This window comes from Jaculus jaculus, chromosome 2 (assembly GCF_020740685.1).
Source record: "Jaculus jaculus isolate mJacJac1 chromosome 2, mJacJac1.mat.Y.cur, whole genome shotgun sequence".
Lineage (NCBI taxonomy): Eukaryota > Metazoa > Chordata > Mammalia > Rodentia > Dipodidae > Jaculus > Jaculus jaculus.
In genome coordinates, this window is record NC_059103.1 from 157,249,114 (window position 1) to 157,268,712 (window position 19,599).

Genomic DNA, 19,599 nt, shown 5'->3' on the forward strand with positions numbered 1-19,599 from the left:
CAGGCATACTTGACAGGCAACTCAAGGGATAGATATTAGGGATGGAAGGGTTTGGGGACAGGGTAATTGGAGGGTAGGGAGAGAAATACACAAAACTAAATCCAAAATGAATTAGTACTCATAGAAATTTTCTCCCTGGACAGTAGACTAAAATATGAAATCCTCAATAGGAATATAGAGGAATTGTCTGGTAATCATGGCCCTGGAGTGGGTGGGATGAAGCCTAACCTTAAGACATTTCACTCTGCCTTTTAACTTCCAGTACCAGAAGTTGGTTACAACTCAAATTGAGCTGTTGATCAGAAAGACCTAAAACGACCCCAAACAAGACAGTTTCTGGTCAAAACACTTGATTACCCACTTAACGTAAAAGGCAAGACCTTATTGCTAAAGACATCACATGCTGCCAACACAGAACATTGAGAGATCCATCTGGAATCTTGAAGGGGGCCATTTCCCAGATGGTTAGCCCATATAGTGCTGGAAAGCACTACATGTGTTGCTGAGGGAAAACATTGTGAGGAAGCAGAGTACACTACTCTATGAAAGCAATCAGCCTGACAAGATGTACACACCTGTGCAATGGTGGTACCCAGCCTAGGTGGGCAACCAATGGCTTTCTGATTGGCTAAGAGATCTGCTCAGTGGAAAGGAACCCATATGTTGCACTGGAAATCGAGAATGAATCTCGTGGAGAACAAGATTATGAACTCTAATGAGAAGCTCCCTCTAGATTTTGGCTGAAATAGAGGTACACTCATCAAAAACCTCTCTAAATTAACAATGCTTATTCACTTTAACCTATGTGGATGTCACTCTCTGTTGGATAATCTGTTTTTCTTTTTCAGAAGACAGTGAGAACCAAGGACAAAATCTATCAACAAAACAAGAAAATATAGCTGACTCCCTGGCAGAAAATGAACAACCCCAGCAAAGCTGCCAGGACATAGGTAAAACCACAGAGAAATTGGTGAGATTAACAAGAGTGCTGCTTCCATGGCAACCTGACAGTCTATACCAGGCTGATGTAGACAAGCACTGGAGATACTCAAAATGTACCAAATCAGAAATCCAGAAGCTGCTAAGAGCTCAACACTAAAGTAGACTTAAACACACCAAGCAAGGTTCAGGGAATTTTGTGGAAGAGGGGACAGAAAGATTGTAAGAGCCACAAAGTGGGAGGGAGTACCCAGAGGCACTGCCCCATCTCCAATGACTGACAGTTGCTCCTACAACTCATAACTCACAATTCCTTGTGAATATCAGCAATTGCGCTGAGAAGGGCCCTTAGTGGAATGGGGGCAGGGACGCAGGAAATGGTGGTACAACACATGATTATTTCCATACAAATTTTCTACTTAATCAAATAAATAAATGGAAAAAACAAAGTTCCTGCTTACAACCATTTTGGATGAGACTGAATCGGACCAAGGTGTAGTCCCTTTGTGTTTCTTTGGGCCAATCTCTTACTAACTATTTATTAGAGAAGGTAGACTTCCTCCTAATCTGTATCAGGATCTGCAGTATCCATGTAAAAGCCGGCTTCTCTACAATTCCAACTTCGGCAAGGTGGAGACAGAAAATTTCCTGTATCTTGCTGTCTAGACAGTCTACTGCATAAGTGAGCTCTAGATTCAACCCAGAGACCTTGTCTCAGTAAATAAGGTAGCTATCAAAGACACCCAATATCAACTTCTGGTCTCCACATATACCAAGTGCCACACCTAAGTATGCCCCACAACCCCCCTGAGGAATTTTGGGGTTCTTTGCTACTAAACCAATATAAGCCAATGCTGCAATAATTTGGGGAATTTGGAGGGTACTATAACTTCTTGTCTTATGAGTTTAAATAATTAAAATCCACAGACCAGAAGGTAAGGTTTGCATTTGATTAATCGAAGAGAAGAAAGCATAGAGAGCTCTTGCCATGTGATAGGCAGGAGGGGGTAAAACCTGCCCTGTGACCCAATATAGCTTCTGAATGGGTGCTGAGGTAACCAGCCATGATGCCAAGTTTTGGGCTGAACTTAACCAACCACAAAGCCAGGATTAGATTTAAACCTTCTAGGAATCTTAATTCTAGGAAAGGGGATCTCCTTTCTAAGGAGGTGCTCAAGTTGTTTATGGAAAAATAGATCTAGGGAACATCTTTAGGCATGATAAGGAGATGAGATAAGGAGATGCCTGATCCTTCTCTGATCTCTAGCAAAGACTGCAAGGGTAGACTCAGAGACATTCCTGCTTTTTACTTTGGGGACTCAGTCACCTCAAATTGCTTCACCCCCATACAAACACACACAAGCACATGCACACATACCACACATGCAAACCAAAAACCAAAACAAAACAAAACCTCAGAGAGAATCTCTCACAAGGATATCAAGATATCCATACCTCAGAAGCAAGCTGGTATAGAAGTTGCTATAGACAACCTTGGCACACAAGACAGGACAAAATGTGCCTTCCTATTCTTTATAAGTAAGTACATATTCAATTAACATTGCTATTATGTTAATATATAATATTTGAATTAAATTTTACTATCTGTTTATTTTATCTGCTTAACTTTATCCAATTTCCCCTGACATTAAGGAATATATTGTTATCAGTTTAGTTTTTCTGAGGAAGGCTTGCAATCTCAAAAAGTCTTTTCACTTTCTTTTAGGTGAGCTCCTTGAGGTCAATGCATGTGTATTACTCACTGCTGTGTCCTTAGTGTCTCACCAGGGCTTTGGACATGCTAGACACTAAATAAATATGGAATGATTGATGAAATAAAGCTGGTAGAAATTACTCTATTTTAAGCAATGAGAAATTCAATGCTATATAAAAATTGTACATTCCGGATTTGTATAAAGCAACTGGAGATTTGAATTGAATTGTAGGAAATTCTATCTTTATTCAAAGTGCAACCTAGATGGTGGGTGTTGGATCCAGAAAATTCTTTTTATTAATTGTTTATTTTTATTTATTTATTTGAGAGAAAGAGAGAGAGAGAGAGAGAGAGAGAGAGAGGCAGATAGATAGCTAATGGGCATGACAGGGTCTCTAGCCAGTGCAAATTCCACATGCGTGAGCCACCTTGTGCATCTGGTTTCATGTGAGGCCTAGGGAATTGGACCTGGGTCTTTTGCCTTTTTAATGGATAAGCCATCTCTCCAGCTCAGGAAGTTAAAATTTTTAAGTCATTACCAGCTCTGAATGCAGCTGTCAAGTTGATCAAAATTTATCCTCAGAATGCCTATCATTTTAGTACTATAGGATTTATCCATTTCTAGACTCATTTTTTTTTTTGCTTTCTTGAAAACATAACTTAAACTATTATCATTAATAACTGTGAAGTTAAGTCACCTTGAAGTCTAACAAGTGGTTTCCAGGTCCCTTTCCAACTTAGTTTTGTTTATTGTAAAAGGAAATGCTTTATTGTATATGAAAGTCCATGCCCATTAAACGAGGAAACAATGAATTGCGTTGTAGAGAAAGAAATTCTAAATTGAGTTGCCCACATCACTTACTATTGGTAGCTAGCTGTTGGGAGCAGCAAGGTCAAATGTGAGAAATAATTTTCCAGATAATATAGTGTCACAGCTTGTTAACACCGAGTTTTAAATTATGTCAGATCTACCTTACACTCGATGCTGGCAAACATAAGTGAAGGAGAAAGTGAGCTTCTTTCAGAAATCTAGTTAGCCACAGAAGCCCAAAGGGGGAACAAGGAGATGCCATTCTGTCCATCTTGGCAAAACTGAAACTTGGGTCTGATCCTGTCTCTCCAAGATGACCGCCAGTGTCAGGCCCGGCAGGAACTTCCTGGTTGTTTGGCTTGGCATCTGGGGGTCAACATCTGAGTTCACAAACCAATCAGATCTTGGTCCCTCTTGGGTTGGGTCCCAGAAAACCATGTCTCTGCTGGCACACCTGAGCCTCATGAGGAAGGTAACCCTGGTGGGATGTCTGATCCATATAAAAGAGGTTTCTCACATGGCGCAGTCCCTCTCCTAGCTCTTCTCTTTCTTTTTCTCTGTGACCTGCTCTGACCATCCACATGAGTCTGACCCTCCTTCATAGCCTGGCTGGGAGGGAAGAATACTTATTTTGGCTTGGGTATTTTTCTTCTTGCCCTCTCTGTGTCATGCTTTGGAGGTACCTGCTCACTTTGATTATATGTAAGAATTAGCTATGATCTCTGAGCCCCTCACATCACTAATAAAAGTCATCTCTGACAGCTCTCTGACAATAATATTTTTCCAAGAATTTTACTTAATCAAAGTGAAAACTTGTTAACTGGGTGGAAACTTAAGGACGACTCTATCCATTTTCCTATGAAAAAGCAGGGGCGCATAAAAAATTTGTGCCGAATTTCTCCTGTGATGACATCAGTTTTGTTTCTCAGTAACAATGCTAGCTATAGTTTCCCAAGTGTCAAATATTAATACAGATCATATATTTGAGTCAGTCATTCACCACACACCAACCGGGTATGTTATGTACACACTCAGTGTCTCTCTACTCCCTGGAAGAGCAGAGGTCAGGACCCTACTTCTACCACCTGGCTCAGGGCCTTACCCTGAGAAACCGCTCAGGAAGTGCAGCTGAATGGGATTCATCTAGGTTAACAACTCTGTGCAAAAGCCTAACAACAGTGCTTTAACTAGGATGTGACTGCTATGAAAACAACTGTTGGTGAAAATGACACGCAGTTCTGCAGTAACTGTGAATTTTCAGGCCCTGGTGGGTAAACGCGTGATGGCAAGTCTGCGTGTGAGTGGCAGAAGTCATTTGCCTTCCCTTTCTATTCCTGGCTCAGGCTTTCATTCTCATGCAAATGGATCCTCTGAGTCTTTACTGCTGAGGGCCCACAGCCTTCTCAAACCCCATTTCCCACAGGAGCACAGAGATCCACCGATCACAGGCTACTGTTCTATTCAGAATCGGATCTGTGTTTTAACCAGAGCAGCAAATGGTCAAACTCAAGGTGCAGGTGGTGGGCACTGATGTTTACAGGTTTTCTCCTGTGGGGCTGTGGCTTGTATTGTTTCTAAGGAATGAGATTCTAGAGTTCGCCACTAGGTGGCAGGGCAGACCTTTTATTAATCCTTCCCCCCATTTTTGGCAATGTGTTATTTCCCTAGCATTTAATTTGATAAAATATATTTAAAGTCAAAGTCTGAATAATAAGTCATCACAAAAAGGGGAAATTGCCCAGTATCATAGAAATGAATCACTCCTTATTAGTTTAATACTTGTGTTTGGGCCTGGAATAACATGAAATCTTCAAGGACAGGAGGCATTTTGGGAAAAAAAATGTACAATGTGACATTTCATATTTAAGCTCCTCAAAACCCTGGCAGTTCCACGTCAAAGTAGCAAACCATACTAATTAACCTCGATTGGATGAAGCCAGGTTTTAGTTAAAACCAGTGATTCTACAGTCTTTCTACCTGCTTTGACTCAGAGGCAAAACATATCCATATGGTTCTGGGGATTTTAAAATTTATTTATTTATTTTACTTCAGCTTTTTGTAGGCAAGGTTGGTCTCAAACTCACTATGTTCTGGCCTTGAACTCCCGATGCTCCTGCCTCGGGAGTGCTGAGATTGCAGGGGTGTGCTTCCACATCTGCCTCAGGGTCTTTTAAACAACACAGAAAAGCATGTGTGAATTTATGTCTGTGACTGATATGCCAAGTCTAAGTGTGAAAATGGTTGAAGAAAGATCTCCTTAAGATTAACTGATGAATCTGAAATGTCACCAAAGTCTTTGTTCCCCGGTGATGGTACTATACAGAGGTGTGGAAGGTGGTAAAACCCTCAGAATGTACGGTCTGTTGACATAATTACTCAGGATGTACCTTTGAAAGGGATTTTGGCACCCAAGCACTACCCTTCCTTCTCTTGGCTTCCTGGCTGTCCTGAAATGAATCGTCTGAGTGGTTCTACTGTGATATACTGGGCTTATACAGGCCCAGAGCAGCAGGGTCAAGCAACTATGGGCTGAAATCTGTAAAACCATGAAGTAAACAATGAATGTTTCCTCATTTTGAAATTGATAATCTCAGGTACTTTGTCCCAGCGACAGAAGGCTAACACATTCATTGTCCTATCAGATAAAGTTAGCTGGGAACTCAAATGTACCATCACACAGTGGCTCAATTCACAACTATGGTATAAGAAACCTATGCTCAAACTGTTCCATTGCCAAGAGCCTGTTTGCTACCTCAGGTAGCTAAAATTTTTCTGAATGGAGGTTGTAACTCAGTTTTTTTTTTCTTTTTTTTTTTTGCAAGTTTGCTATAGCTATGACATAGTTGGAATATAAAATGTCCCAGTGATCATTTGAACCAGATGTTCCCCAAAGACTCCTGTGTTTTGAATACTTGGTTCCCACCTGTGGCAATTCTGGAGACAGAACCTTGCTGGAGGAGCTGTGCTGCTGGGGTGGGCTTAGGAGTCTTTCAGCCAGCTCTCTTGCCAGAGCTCAGCTCACTTTTGCTGCTTTGTGCTGGCTGGTATGGCACAATGTGATGTCCAGGCTCTGCTTTACCATCCTTTCCCTCCATCCTGACGCTTTCTCTCAAGGCTATAGGCCACAATAAACCCTTTCATCCTATTACTAGCTTTTTTTTTTGCGGGGGGGGATATTTTGTTAACAGGTTGCCATAATAAAATATGACAGGTTGTGTAGTTTAGATAGCAAAAATCATTTTCTCAGAGTTCTGAAGTCAGAGGTCAAGGTGTGTGTGGATTTGCTGTATTCTGGAGCCTCTCCCCTTGCTGTGGAGATGGCTTCCCTCTTCCTCAGTCCTCCGATGATCTGTCCTCTGTATACACCTCCTTGCTGTGTTTTTGTATATTCAAATTTTAAATGTGAGCATACATGTGTGTGTCCATGTTCATGTGCGTATGGTTGCACATATGTGAATGTGCATGTGCATACTTGTGCATAAATGTGTGAAGGGCAGAGGACACCCTGAGGTGTTTTGCTGAGAACACTGTTCACCTTTTTGAGATGAGGCCCTTCAGTGTCCTGGAGCTTGCCAGTTAGACTAGACGAGCTGGCCTCTCAGAAAGCCCTGGCTGTCCTCTTGTTTTCACCTCCAGCACTGAGATCATAAGCACATGACACCATGCCTGGCATTTATATGGATATTGGGGATTGAACTCAGGTTCTCATTCCTATGAGGAAAGGACTTTGCCAACTAAGATACCTCTTCAGTGCCCTCCTCTACCTTTTGCAGTGTTGGTGATGGAATCTAGAACCTTGCACATGCTAGGCAAGTGCTCTAAGGATGAGCGGTGTCTTAGCCCCAAATTGCCTTTCCTTTTTTAAAATTTATCTTTATTTGCAAGAGAAAGGGAGAAAGTGGCAGATAAAGGAGGGAAGGAGGGAGGGAGGGAGGGAGGAAGGGAGGGGGGGGGATATGGAGACAGAAAGAAAGAGAATGGGTATTCCAGGGCCTTTAGCTGCTGCAAACGAACTCCAAACATATGCACCACCTTGTACACCTAGCTTACGTGAGTCTTGGGGAATCGAACCTGGGTCCTTTGGCTTCACAGGCAAATGCTTTAACTGCTAAACCATCTCTCCAGCCCCAAATTTCCTTTTCTTATGAGACTGCAGTCATCCTGGATGATAATCCTCTCTACAGACCTCCTTTCAATTTATTCACCCCCTTAAAAGCTTTATCTCTAAACACAACCATATTCTGAAGTATAGGGGGTTAGAAGGTGCCTGCAAGAGTTAATTGAAAGTAGCAGTTGTTACTATCTTGTGGAGACCCTTGTATATATTTTTAAGAATCAGGGTCAAAACTGTTTCGTTTCTTCCCTTTGACATTTAAGAATCAGGGTCAAAAGTGCTTGGTTTCTTCCTTTTGACAACTTCATGGCACGTAAACTTGAGTGCTTGAGGGCACATAAAGGTTGGGTGACCCAAGGTATAAAGAGACAGTACTGTTGGCATCCAGTGATAGTGGAAGACCTTCCTGTGACATTGTCCTTATGATAATCTTTGGCATTATTTACTGCTGTATGACTTTTCCTGAGGACTTCATTTTTATTTATTCTAGATTGAGAGGGTAATAAGAGATCAAAGAAACATTTCCACCCAAGTTGAGCTCAGTGAACCAATGATCTTAATTGGGGTTACTTATGGGAACAGGCTTGAGGGCTCTGTGCACCATCACGGCTCCTCCCTAGACACAGCCATTGAGTTAACAATTATGTATTCTAGGGGGAGAGCTGCTTCCTGAGCAGCAGGAGCCCTTCTTCCCTTCTGTGAGGGGATGCAGTGGACCCAGTCTTGGGAGAGTCTTGTGCATAACAAAGAAACAAACTTCACAAGACCACAAGAAAAAGCCCATCAGCACTCTTAGGGTTTGTTTGACTATAACATAAAATTAAAGTGAAAGGTGTTTGTCTTTTGCAAATGCTAATGCAAGCAAGCAAGCAAACCAACAAAAACCTCAAACAACCCTTCTTCATTGAATAGAAATACAAACAGAAATGGGCTCTTTTTGGAAATAATTGCATATTTGATGCAAATGTCTTGGGTGCAATGTTAGCAGGATGTAAAGATTTAACCCTTTTTCCCTCAATCAGATGCTACTGATTTGATTAGTTTACAAAAATGTATGAAAAAGCAAGGGGCAAACTGTGTACAAGAAAAATCTTCAATTAGAGATAATTCCATAAAAACCACTGGTCCTTAAAGTATTGTTTCCCTTGTTGAGGAGATAGCTCAGTTGGTAGAGTGTTTGCCTCTCAAGAGTAAGGATTCCAGTCTGCAGGTTGTAGGCAGGCAGATATTAGCAGACTTTGAGGTCATTGATGAGGAGACTCTACCTCCTGTCTCCCTGGTAACATTGATCAGGAAACCATCCCAATTGCCCCTCTGTAAGATTTAAAATGCCATGTAAAAGGTATTTTAGAGTTAATTCAACACTGTCACTCACCTGGTCAAGAGACCACCCCTTACCAAAAGACATGTTAAAGAGATGAGAGGAACAGTCATCCCTTTAATGAGTTAATGTACATATACCCTCCCCCAGAAGTTCTTCCTGACATTCGCTTCTAATTCCTCTGAATTCTAACTCGTCTTTCCTCCTGGCTCTATACCAGCTTGAATCTTAAGCATGTTTGCCCTGACATACTGGAGCTTTTCCACCTTTTTTCTAAATAAGTCTTCTTTGTTTTGTTCATGCTTTGTTGCCAAAGTGTTTCACTTTTGTGGTTTTGAGACAAAGAACTCAAGAAAATCAGTAATACCACCTACAACGCAGTGGGGGAAGTAGAGACTGGTAGATAGATTCCTGGGACTCATTGGCCAGTCTATCAAAATTTGGGAACTGCAAGCCAATACTAGATTCTGTCTCAAAAAAGATGGATGGTATCTGAGGATGACACCTGAGATTGTTCTCTGGACTCCACAAGCATGTGCACATATGTGTATACACACAAAAAAGTATTATTTCCCTTAAAAGAAAAATTAATTGTTGTCACTGAATCTCAATTATGCTAGATATTAAGATATAAAGAACTTTATAACATTATAAAGCTGTCAACTATCAACTTAGCCTAGTGGATTTCCTCACATTTGTGTGTGTGTGTGTGTGTGTGTGTGTTTGTGTGTGTGTGTGTATGTGTGTACAAAAAGAAGTCAAGCCCAAACCATTGGTAAGAGATACAACTGGGTGCATCCAGAGGATGGCTCTAAGGTCTGGTTCATCACATACTGCTGAGACACATCCCTAAACAGAGGGTGAAACACATACTGGTAAAGACAGAGCAGTAGAGTTTAATTATATTTAAATTTATGTGAGATGAATCTGAAGAACTTGTCTTCTTTGACACTAATTAGAAGAGAGAGGTTTCTAAAGAGTAAGTCATCTGTTGAGCTGAGACCTGTAATCTTTTTGACTCTTATAAAATTCTCCAGGTTATTTTAATTTTGTTCAAACATAAGGCAAAGAGAATAAGTGCTATATTAAGCAGGAGCTTAGATTCTGCAGAGAAAGTGACATGATGCCTTATATGCATTGTAAGCGTACTTGCCTTGAACAACTCGACTTTGTTGATGATGCTGAAGTTCATGTCAATGGCGAGAGATAATTGCATTGCGGTTGGCAGCTTCTCAAGCAGTCTGGACTCGTCTTTGTAAAAATAAACACATCAACCCCAAAGAAGAATAATTAATGAAACTACTCACCAAAGTACAAGTAGACAGTGAAGATAAAGAAAACAATTTATAGATAATCACATATCAAATTCAATATTTCCATTCCATCTATTGGGCTTACATCATGGTTATTATTGTTATTATTATTTTCACATTGATATATTATGATTTCTTCTTTTTCTGAGCTATGATCTCACTCTATAGTACAGGCTAACCTCAAGTTCATGGCAATTTTTTCTGCTGTAGCTTCCTGATTGCTGGCATGACATTCATGCACTACCATATCCAGCCCTACATATGTACCACAGTACTACTATTATGTTCATAAGAGAAAAGAAGTATTTTGAGCTGAGTGTGGTGGCTCACACCTGTAATGCAAGTTTGCAGAAGACTGAGGTAGAAGGATTGCTGTGAGCTCAAGGCCAGCCTGGACTACAGAATTTCAAATTATTCTGGGCTAGAGTGAGACCTTACCTTATCCTCAAAAACAAACAAAAAGGAGATAGATAGTGAAAGAAAAAAAAATTATTATTTTTTAAAAAATATTTTATTTATTTATTTGAGACATAGGGATAGAAAGAAGGAGGGAGGGAGAAAGAGAGAGGGAGGGAGAATGGGTGTGCCAGGGCCTCCAGGAACTGCAAAGGAACTCCAGATGCATGCACCACCTTGTGCATCTGGCTTACTTGGGTCCTGGGGAATCCAACCTGGGTTCTTAGGCTTTAGTCCAGTTGCCTTAACCTCTAAGCCATCTCTCCTGCTCAAAAGAATTATTTTAACTATGGACAGCATACTGAGTAATTCTAGAATAATGTGTTTGCTGGAACTTTATGAAAGTAACAATCAAGGGACAAAGGCAAGCTGAGACAGGAAAAAAAAACTCTCATTCCTGTTTTCTGCCTCTTAATCCCAGCCCCTAACATCACAGGGATGGCAAATAGTAATGGATGTTTGAAGGCTTAGAGAGCTCTGTCATGCCCACTATCTTATTTGACCCCTTGGCAACCCTAAAGCTAAGTGCTCACATTTCTACTTTGCAGAAAGAAGAAAAACAAAACGAACTGAAACCCAGAGAGCCTGTAAATTACATGCTGGATTGTGTATAACTACTTGGCAGCTCAGCTGGGAATATAAGCAAATGAAGAAACATGTGAAGTAAGTAAATTCAAATTATTCTTATTTAGTTTCTTATTAATAATAAAGAGTCTGAATGCATTATGGATTTTTCTATAGGTGAATTAAATGATGGTCCTTCAGACTGACAAAATGTTTCATGAATAAAACTGCTTGTTCTTAATGCCCAGGGTTTATGAGAGTTCATTATTCTGGATGTTTTCTTATATCTATTTAGAAAAGAAAAAGATTGCTATAATACACCCCTATTTTGACTCCAGTATAAATTTTAAGTATAGACACCATCCATATATGAAAACAGAGCCTCTTATTTCTGAGGACTGTCCGTTGTTGATTACACCTTAAGTCAGAGCTGAATCACTACCCAGGGCTCTTAATGAGAGAGAGAGAGAGATAAGGCACCACTCTTTGTTCCTTTCCACGTGAATTTATGGATAGCTGTAGACACACAAGAGAGAAGCATGAAGCTCTGATATTCAAGAAGAGATTTCAAACATGAGCCTGTAGGCAAAAAGACGAGGGAAACGTCCTAATACCATAGCCAGGGGACATTTTCTTCTCCTAGAAATCATTATAACTTGAGAATCTCATTTTTTTCTCTGATGAAAGTAGTTTTTTTTTTTTTAAATTTGAATTGTGTTAATTCCTGTTGTTATAGAATGAACTTAATTTTACTGTCCACTAGCACATTAACTTACTTTATATATTCTTTAATGAAAAGTATTTTTTAAACTTCATACTGAGTACCAGAGTAGACATCACTGACTACTAAGGTCTCTTACAGTCTACAGTGTGCTATACAGTGGGATGAGTGGACTGGGTACTGGGCTCCCAGGAAGAGGGAGGTGTCATGGGCACAAGAGTTTGGGGAACAAATACAAGTGTGAATTTCACTTTCTAGCCCAGTATCCTTGTCCAGATTTCTCAGCTAGGGCCCTTTGCTGCTTTCCTGTCTTTAGAAGGGGGTTAATGACCCATAACTTCCTTGATTATTTTTTTTTTTTAAGTAATAAGAGGCAAAGTCTATAATATCTAGCATCCTGTATTCACTGAACAAAATTTAACCTTTCTCTTCCATGATTTGACTTGAAAAATGCAGGTAAATATATATTCACAAAATTCACAAACACTAAATGGCAACTTAAGTATAGGAAATATTTCTTGTATTTAAAAAAATGCAAATAAATCAGAAAGAAACGTGCTAATAAGTATTGAACTGTTTTTCCCCCATTAAAAAGACACAACTTTCAATTTAAGAAAAGAAAATCTACGATGGCATTAAATGAATGCCTTAAATATCATTTAATTATTTTTAATCCTTTGTTCTAATCCAATTTATCTCTTCTTTTATCTTACATAATGTTTGTTACCTGATAGGGTTTATAGGAATTTAATGAAGACTCTGTTGTGCTCACCTAGTATTCTTTGGGTGTTCCATGTATATTCAAACCAAGTCCTGACACGATTCTGCATACTTTGAGGGATGGAGTAATTGTTCATATACGCAACAACATGGTCCATGCAAACGCGGAAGTTGTTCTGATTAGCTGTAGCTGCCCCAATTACGTCACGCATCTAAAACCACAAATACAGTCATTCTACATCCAGCAGGGAAATAGGATAATTAAGTGTTCTTACACATTCCTTTCTGATGACCAGAGTACTTGATTTTAACACATTGATTCACCAATTTCCAAATCACTTCCTCTCTCTGACAGTAATAAGATCCAGCTACCCATCATGCGTGATCTTATGAGACTTCAGTCACATAACATAGGTGACATCACACAGTTTTCTTCATATACGTGTATATCACTGCAGAAACGATAGCTGATATTAAAAACCAGACACCTGTGAAAATGCAAGGAAAGTGTAATGAAAGTGAACAAATTATCTGGCAGAATGGCCAGTCTCACTCGGAGAGTTTCCTTCATAGATTACCCAGTGTGGCTGGCTCTGTAGGCTAAATTCATCATGAAATTTCAAGTTCTGTGCTTCCCTTTGTGTTGTTTAGACAGATAGAATCAAATCTGATCATCCTCAAGGCACAGTATTCAGCAGGAGTTGAAATGTGCTGAAATTACTGAAGCATTGTCTACCACTGTGACAATACTTAAGGAACTGTCAGGTTGAGTTCCTGGATGTTTATAACTCAGCCATAAAAACCCACTCTAGTTTAAAAGCTGATCTTTAAGGTCTCAGCACAAAAAAGATATATTGCTCAACTCTTCCTCTCACATAGAGGGAAGCAAGTGGCTGTAAATTTGCTTTGACTGTGGGTTTATTACAGTAGGAAAACCAGGGTTGCACTTTCACACTCTTACTTTGCTTATCCTAGTAGCTCTGGCAGTTTTTTTTCCTTATGAAAAAAAAAATCCCAAAAAACCCTTTTATTGTAATAGCTTCCTCAGTTTATATTTTTAGCGGTAGAATTTTCTATTTCTTAGCAGTATTTGCTAAGGATCTATATGTCTGGACAGTATAACAATACATCTTTCATCATCTCTTCCTCTTTAGTTGCTCTCCAAGTATTCTTTCATAAGCTAGATCCTTTTTCCATGTTGCTCTTGGAAGATGAGTGACATTACCCAGTTCCCTCAAGCTTGGAGCTTTGGAATATTGGGGGTTGGGTTGGGAGACTAATGTTAATTGTGAACCAAGGATAACTTAATGTATTGTTGAATGGAATTGAGGGCCAAACATTTGTAATGACAGTTTTCTGAATGGTTTATATACTATCCTTCAGCAATGTTGGGTTATGTTGGTATAGGAGTTGAGAACAATCTTGTTGCCTCTTGTTTCTGTTAGAATTACATTCATTTGAAAAGCAGGTGCACTGTGGTGCATAAACAACACTTCTCAAACTTTCATGTGTATAGGAATCACATGAAGACATTGCTAAAATGAAATATGTGAGTCTAAAGTAGGGCCACAGTTCAGAATTTATCAAGCTGTGCTGCTACTACTGTCCAAAGACAGCACGTTGATTAGCAAGAGATGTGCACTGCCATTGTTTTCCCAGTTTGTTTTTATTTGGAATAGGATCTTGCTGGCTGGTTTGGAATTTACTAAGCAGAGCAGGGTAGTTTTGAATTTGTGGGGATTCTCCTGCCTCTGCCTCCCAAGGGCTGGGTTTATAGGACAGACAGCACTTTTCAATTTTTAAAAAATTGCCTAATACATTATGAGTGTTAAGTACATGTTAGATTTTAGTTGTTTGTCATTAGGATTACATGTGGTTCTAAGACTGTATGAACTACTTATATGGATGTCTCTTAATCTTTTATAAACAGGAATATCCTCATCTTCAAACTGAGAAAACAGTGAGTGTACCTCTGCATTGATTTTATAATGCATTATAAAATAATGTGATTTTTTCTTTTTGCTATTTACATTCAAATAAATTTGAATTGAAATTCTCTCCAACCTGGTTCCTATCTTTTCTGTTAACACATTTCCCTAACCACTGAGACTATGATATTTTACACTAACAGTTTTTAACATGGTCAGGTTGGATTGTCTGTGGCCTGTGCCTTGATATTAGCCATGTGTCTATTTTCAGTATTTTGATGTGTTCATATTTGGGGACTTGCTGACCTAAGGCCTGACTTGCTCTTCCTAGTGACAGCTAATTTCTAGAGATGATGACTAAGTCTTTCATATGCAAACTAACTAATCTATAGTTCTTTCTCCCAGTTCCTGGTACCAGACAAATAACCCTGTACCTCAGAACTTTATGAACTTATCCAAATGAGCTCGTCTTTAGTTTGTTTATCTGGCCTGACCTTTTCATCCCCTTGTAACTGATTCCCTGCCTTGTTGCTCATGGGGTGGTGAGCTCCCTTCTCTGGACCCGTGAGTACAGCAAACTATTGTCTCAACAGTAATTGTCCCAGGATCTGTTAGCTTTACTATTTGTAAGTTACAGTAAAGTATGTATTTTAAATACTATTACCCTTTCTGATTCATATTATAAGTAACTTTCCTTGAATCTATTCAATGCACTCCCTAATCAAGCTTTAAGATAAAATTCAGTTCCTTCAATTTAGAGCTCAGAGCTCTTAGGATTCCTTATTTTTACATTTGTTATTTACAAAATTTGTTCAAGATGGCCATTCTGGTCCTCTATTTTCTCAGATACAGCCCATGCTTTATCAGTAACGTTTTTCATACACGATTTTCTGTTACCCGAACTGCATTTCAATGATGGAATACTACCTAGATTTTGAAAATGTTTCAAAAGCATCCTGCTCCATGAAAACTCTGGGGAGGCTTCTCTCTTCTCAACTAACAGAGACCTTCCAAACTCCTCTCGTGTTTACCATGATTCTTGACATTCACAGATGCCTTGTTTGAGTTTTCACTCTTTTTGAACAGTATCTAATTTCATAATGAATAGTTAAACAGTTGAAGCATGGGTTGCATTCATACTACTATGAGTCTGGTGAATAGGAGTCAACTTTACAATTATGGGTCACAATCCCATATGGGGTTACATAATTGAATGTGGTGGTAGTGAAAATTTGGCAACAGAAAAAGGTTTTTGAATGTACAATGACCAACAATTCATTGAAACTCAAATCTGTCATGAATCTGAGGTGCTGCTGGCATGATGTGTCTGTGATCCATCACACAGCCTCACTGTAGCCTTGGTCTGAGCATGGAACATGGGCACATCTTGCTTGCATGTTGTCGTGTCATACACTAATGAGTGCTTCTTGAGACACTTCAGTTCAGAGTTGAGACTACTGTATGGGAAAAATTTCCATGTTTTTAATTTTTTTAATTTTACTTTTTTTTTTTTTTTTTTTGGTTTTTCGAGGTAGGGTCTCACTGTAGCCCAGGCTGACCTGGAATTCATTATGGAGTCTTAGGGTGGCCTCGAACTCACAGCAATCCTCCTACCTCTGACTCCCGAGTGCTGAGATTAAAGGCATGTGCCACCACGCCTGGCTTAATTTTACATTTAAAATTTAGTTTAAGAGAGAGAGAGAGAGAGAGGGAGGAGATAGAAAATGAGTACACCAGTCCTTCCAGCCACTGCTAACAAACTCCAGACACATGTGCCACAGTGTGCATCTGGGTTATGAGGGTTCTGGGGAATGGAACCTGGGTCCTTAGGTTTCACAGGCAAATGTCTTAACTGATAAGCCATCTCTCCAGCCCCATATTTCAGTGTTTTTATTGTTCATACAAAGTTTTCTGCTCTTCTAGAAACATAAAAATTTAAATATGGACACAAATATAGTATTTTCCTCCTGTTATTCTCAGTATGCAAATAACACCAACCTAGTATATCTTTTTATCTATTGTGTTAGTATATTTGATTTTTAAAAACTGCTGTTTTAGTTACTGATTTAAGTTTCATTAAAAAGTTATTAACTGAATTTTAGTTTGAGAGCACAACAGAATTTCCAGCAATGTCTGAAATGACCCTTAATATACTTGTGCCTTTTTGTACTGCAAGGCATTCTCAGCATTGACAACTGTAAAACAAAATGTCAAACAACTCTGAAATTTGTTGAAGATGCTCTGCATTCCTCAGTATATTCTATCCAGTCAAGATTTAGTCATATATATATATATATATATATATATATATATATATATACACAAGCACATCTATCTTATTAGTTTGCAAATTTTATTTTTGTTTCAATAAGTGCAAATTGTATGTATACCAAAGAATTATTTTAAAATAAATTTCTTTACAATTTATTGTCATCAAATTTTGATTTGTTCACCTGTTTGTTATACCCTTATATAACTGGGTCACTTACCAAATACAAGAAGCCCTGATCTAGTACATATGTCTCAACAGGACATTTTTCTTTTCTTTGTTTCTTTTGAGACAAGATGTTTAGTATGGTCTTGAACTTGCCATATAACCCAGGTTGGCTTATAACTCCTGATTTTCCTCTCTCTGCCTCAGGTGTTCTGGGATTACAGGTGTAAGCAACCAGGCATGGTTTCAACATGGCCTTTCCCTTTCTCTCTCTCTCTATTATCTTTTGATAAGATTTGATTTCTAAAGATGCTATGCTATCGAACTTTCTCATTTAATGTGAGTCTGGGAATCATAGACTTCGGGCTCTTTCCTTTGTAAATGCTGACAATGTGGAAATATTGGTTATTTATTCCTTGTTTTAGTTTTTTACTAGACTTTGATTTTGAACTTGATGACAAGATACCATAATAAACCTGTAAAACAGTGCTTTATTTATTCTTTACAATTCATGTTTTAAGTGACATCTGGACTTGATTTCTAATTTTTTAAAAATGTTTATTTGGGTGAGAGAGAGAGAAAGAGGCAAATAAAGAGAGAATGGGCATGCCAGGGCCTTGAGCGGCTGCAAATGAACTCCAGATGCATGGACCACCTTGTGCATCTTGGTTACGTGGATCCTGGGGAATTAAACTTGGTATTTTGGCTTTTCAGGCACATGCCCTCATGGCTAAGCCATCTCTCCAGCCTTAAAAAAAATTATTTGAGAGAGAGTGAGAGAAAGAAAGGGAGGGAGGGAGAAAGAGAATGGGCTGGCTGAAATTGATTTTAACCCAGTGATTTTATGATAATATTTGAAGTTTAAGTGAATCAATTAGTCATAAAGAGTTTCAGGAAATTGTAAGTAAGAAGTTAATAACTTCTTCCAGGAGTCCTTATAGCTTGGCTGATAGGTCTTCAGAAAAACTGAATGGTATAAAGTTAGAAAGGCTGTGGTGGCACATGTCTACACCTGTGATTGCAGCACTGTTGATTTGAACTAGTTTCTCAGTAAGGTTCATGACTAGTCTAGATGACATTTAAGGATGCTATCTCAGAAACAAAAGGAAAGGCAGTATTGACTCAAGTCCATCCTACTCAATGTCATTAAAATAGAAAAGAGGTAGAAAAAATGGAGGATGAAGAAGAGGAGGTAAAGGTTAAAAATGTATCATATAGCATTAAATTAGTCTTCCATACAATTTATAATTACTCATCCTTTCATAAAGAAAAATATTTTATATCTATGCATTTAAAATAAACTTACCTGACCAATTAAGCTGGAAAATACAAAAACTCCTGAGAAAAAATTCAAGAGTTGAAAAACAATTTCAAATGAAGTTTGTGGTTCTGGAAGACCTCCGATGGTAATTAAAGTTCGAACTGCCCAATAGTAGCATCTCAGATATCTGTAAAGTAAGAATATACGTAGTTTCCCTTTTTAAAATTATCATTGTAATAGCACTTTTCTGGGGAGCACAGATTATTATTAAGTTCCTATATATTCTTCCTGGTCAAGATTTTCTTTCTATAGGTAGTGCTGGTAAACATTATTTGCACTGCTGCAAACTTATAAACACTATGAAATGATTAAGCTTTTAAAATAAGTGGAAGTTTACGAGCTATTCCCAAAATGTAGTGGTGTAAAACAACCACCATATTATTAGGCTTCTATTTTGTGCGTGAAGAAATTGTGCAAAGCCAATAGAAATGGCTTGTCCCTGTTCCATGATGGATGGGCTGTCTGCTGGAGGGACTTGAACAGTTGGAGATATCTGGGAAGGTGTGATTGATGCCAGCCATCTGGTCCCTTGCTTCTTGCGATTGGCTTGGTTTCTATTTCTTCTCCATAGTGTCTACTTGGATTGCCACAAGGTTGCTTCTTTCCTCTCCAGTGTAAGAATGGCCTAGCACAGTTGGGTCATGTGAAGTTGGCTGGGCACTTTACTTTCTATTTAGTTTCTCAATGTGACTACCTCGAGCTACCTTATAAAGTGGCAGTCTCAGAGTACGTGGGCTTCCTTTTTTGTTTTTTTTTTTTTTCTTTGTTAGTTATGTCCATACTCAGTGTGCAGTCAGCCATGTTGGTACCATGGTTAGCCTCATCTCTGTCCTCCTCCCTCTGAAGAGACCCTCCTGGTTTGGGATCGTGCGTCATGCAATGTGGGGGTAGCCTTAGCCATCAGTTATGGGGAGGGGAGGAAATGTCTCTGTGCATAACCTCTACATGGGCTTTTTGATGGCCGCTGGTCCTCCAGAGTAACAAGATCCCAGGAAGTAGCTTGAAGTTTCTTGTAACCCAGAAGTCATATAACATCTTGCTTTCTTGTCACATTGTATTTGTCAAGAAAATCACTAAGACCAGATCAGATTTCTAGGAAAGGAAATGAACTTATTTCTCAGTGATCAGTACAGCAAAGAAATTGAGACAATTTTGAGGGGAATATTATAAAGCAAGTAGCTTTATATTGATGGGAGAGCCCATTGCATTTCAGAACCAATTTTTTCCATTAGTGGAAAACATA

General features: G+C 39.0%; 1 protein-coding gene across 1 annotated transcript in view; it reads right to left on the reverse strand.

The window, feature by feature from the left end:
- The window catches only part of Cngb3 (cyclic nucleotide gated channel subunit beta 3), a 185,209-nt gene that overhangs the window by 47,015 nt on the left and 118,595 nt on the right, over positions 1-19,599 (reverse strand). The window contains 3 exon segments of the mRNA XM_045143550.1: positions 10,053-10,150; positions 12,726-12,885; positions 18,342-18,483. Coding sequence (XP_044999485.1) covers positions 10,053-10,150; positions 12,726-12,885; positions 18,342-18,483 — 400 coding nt within the window.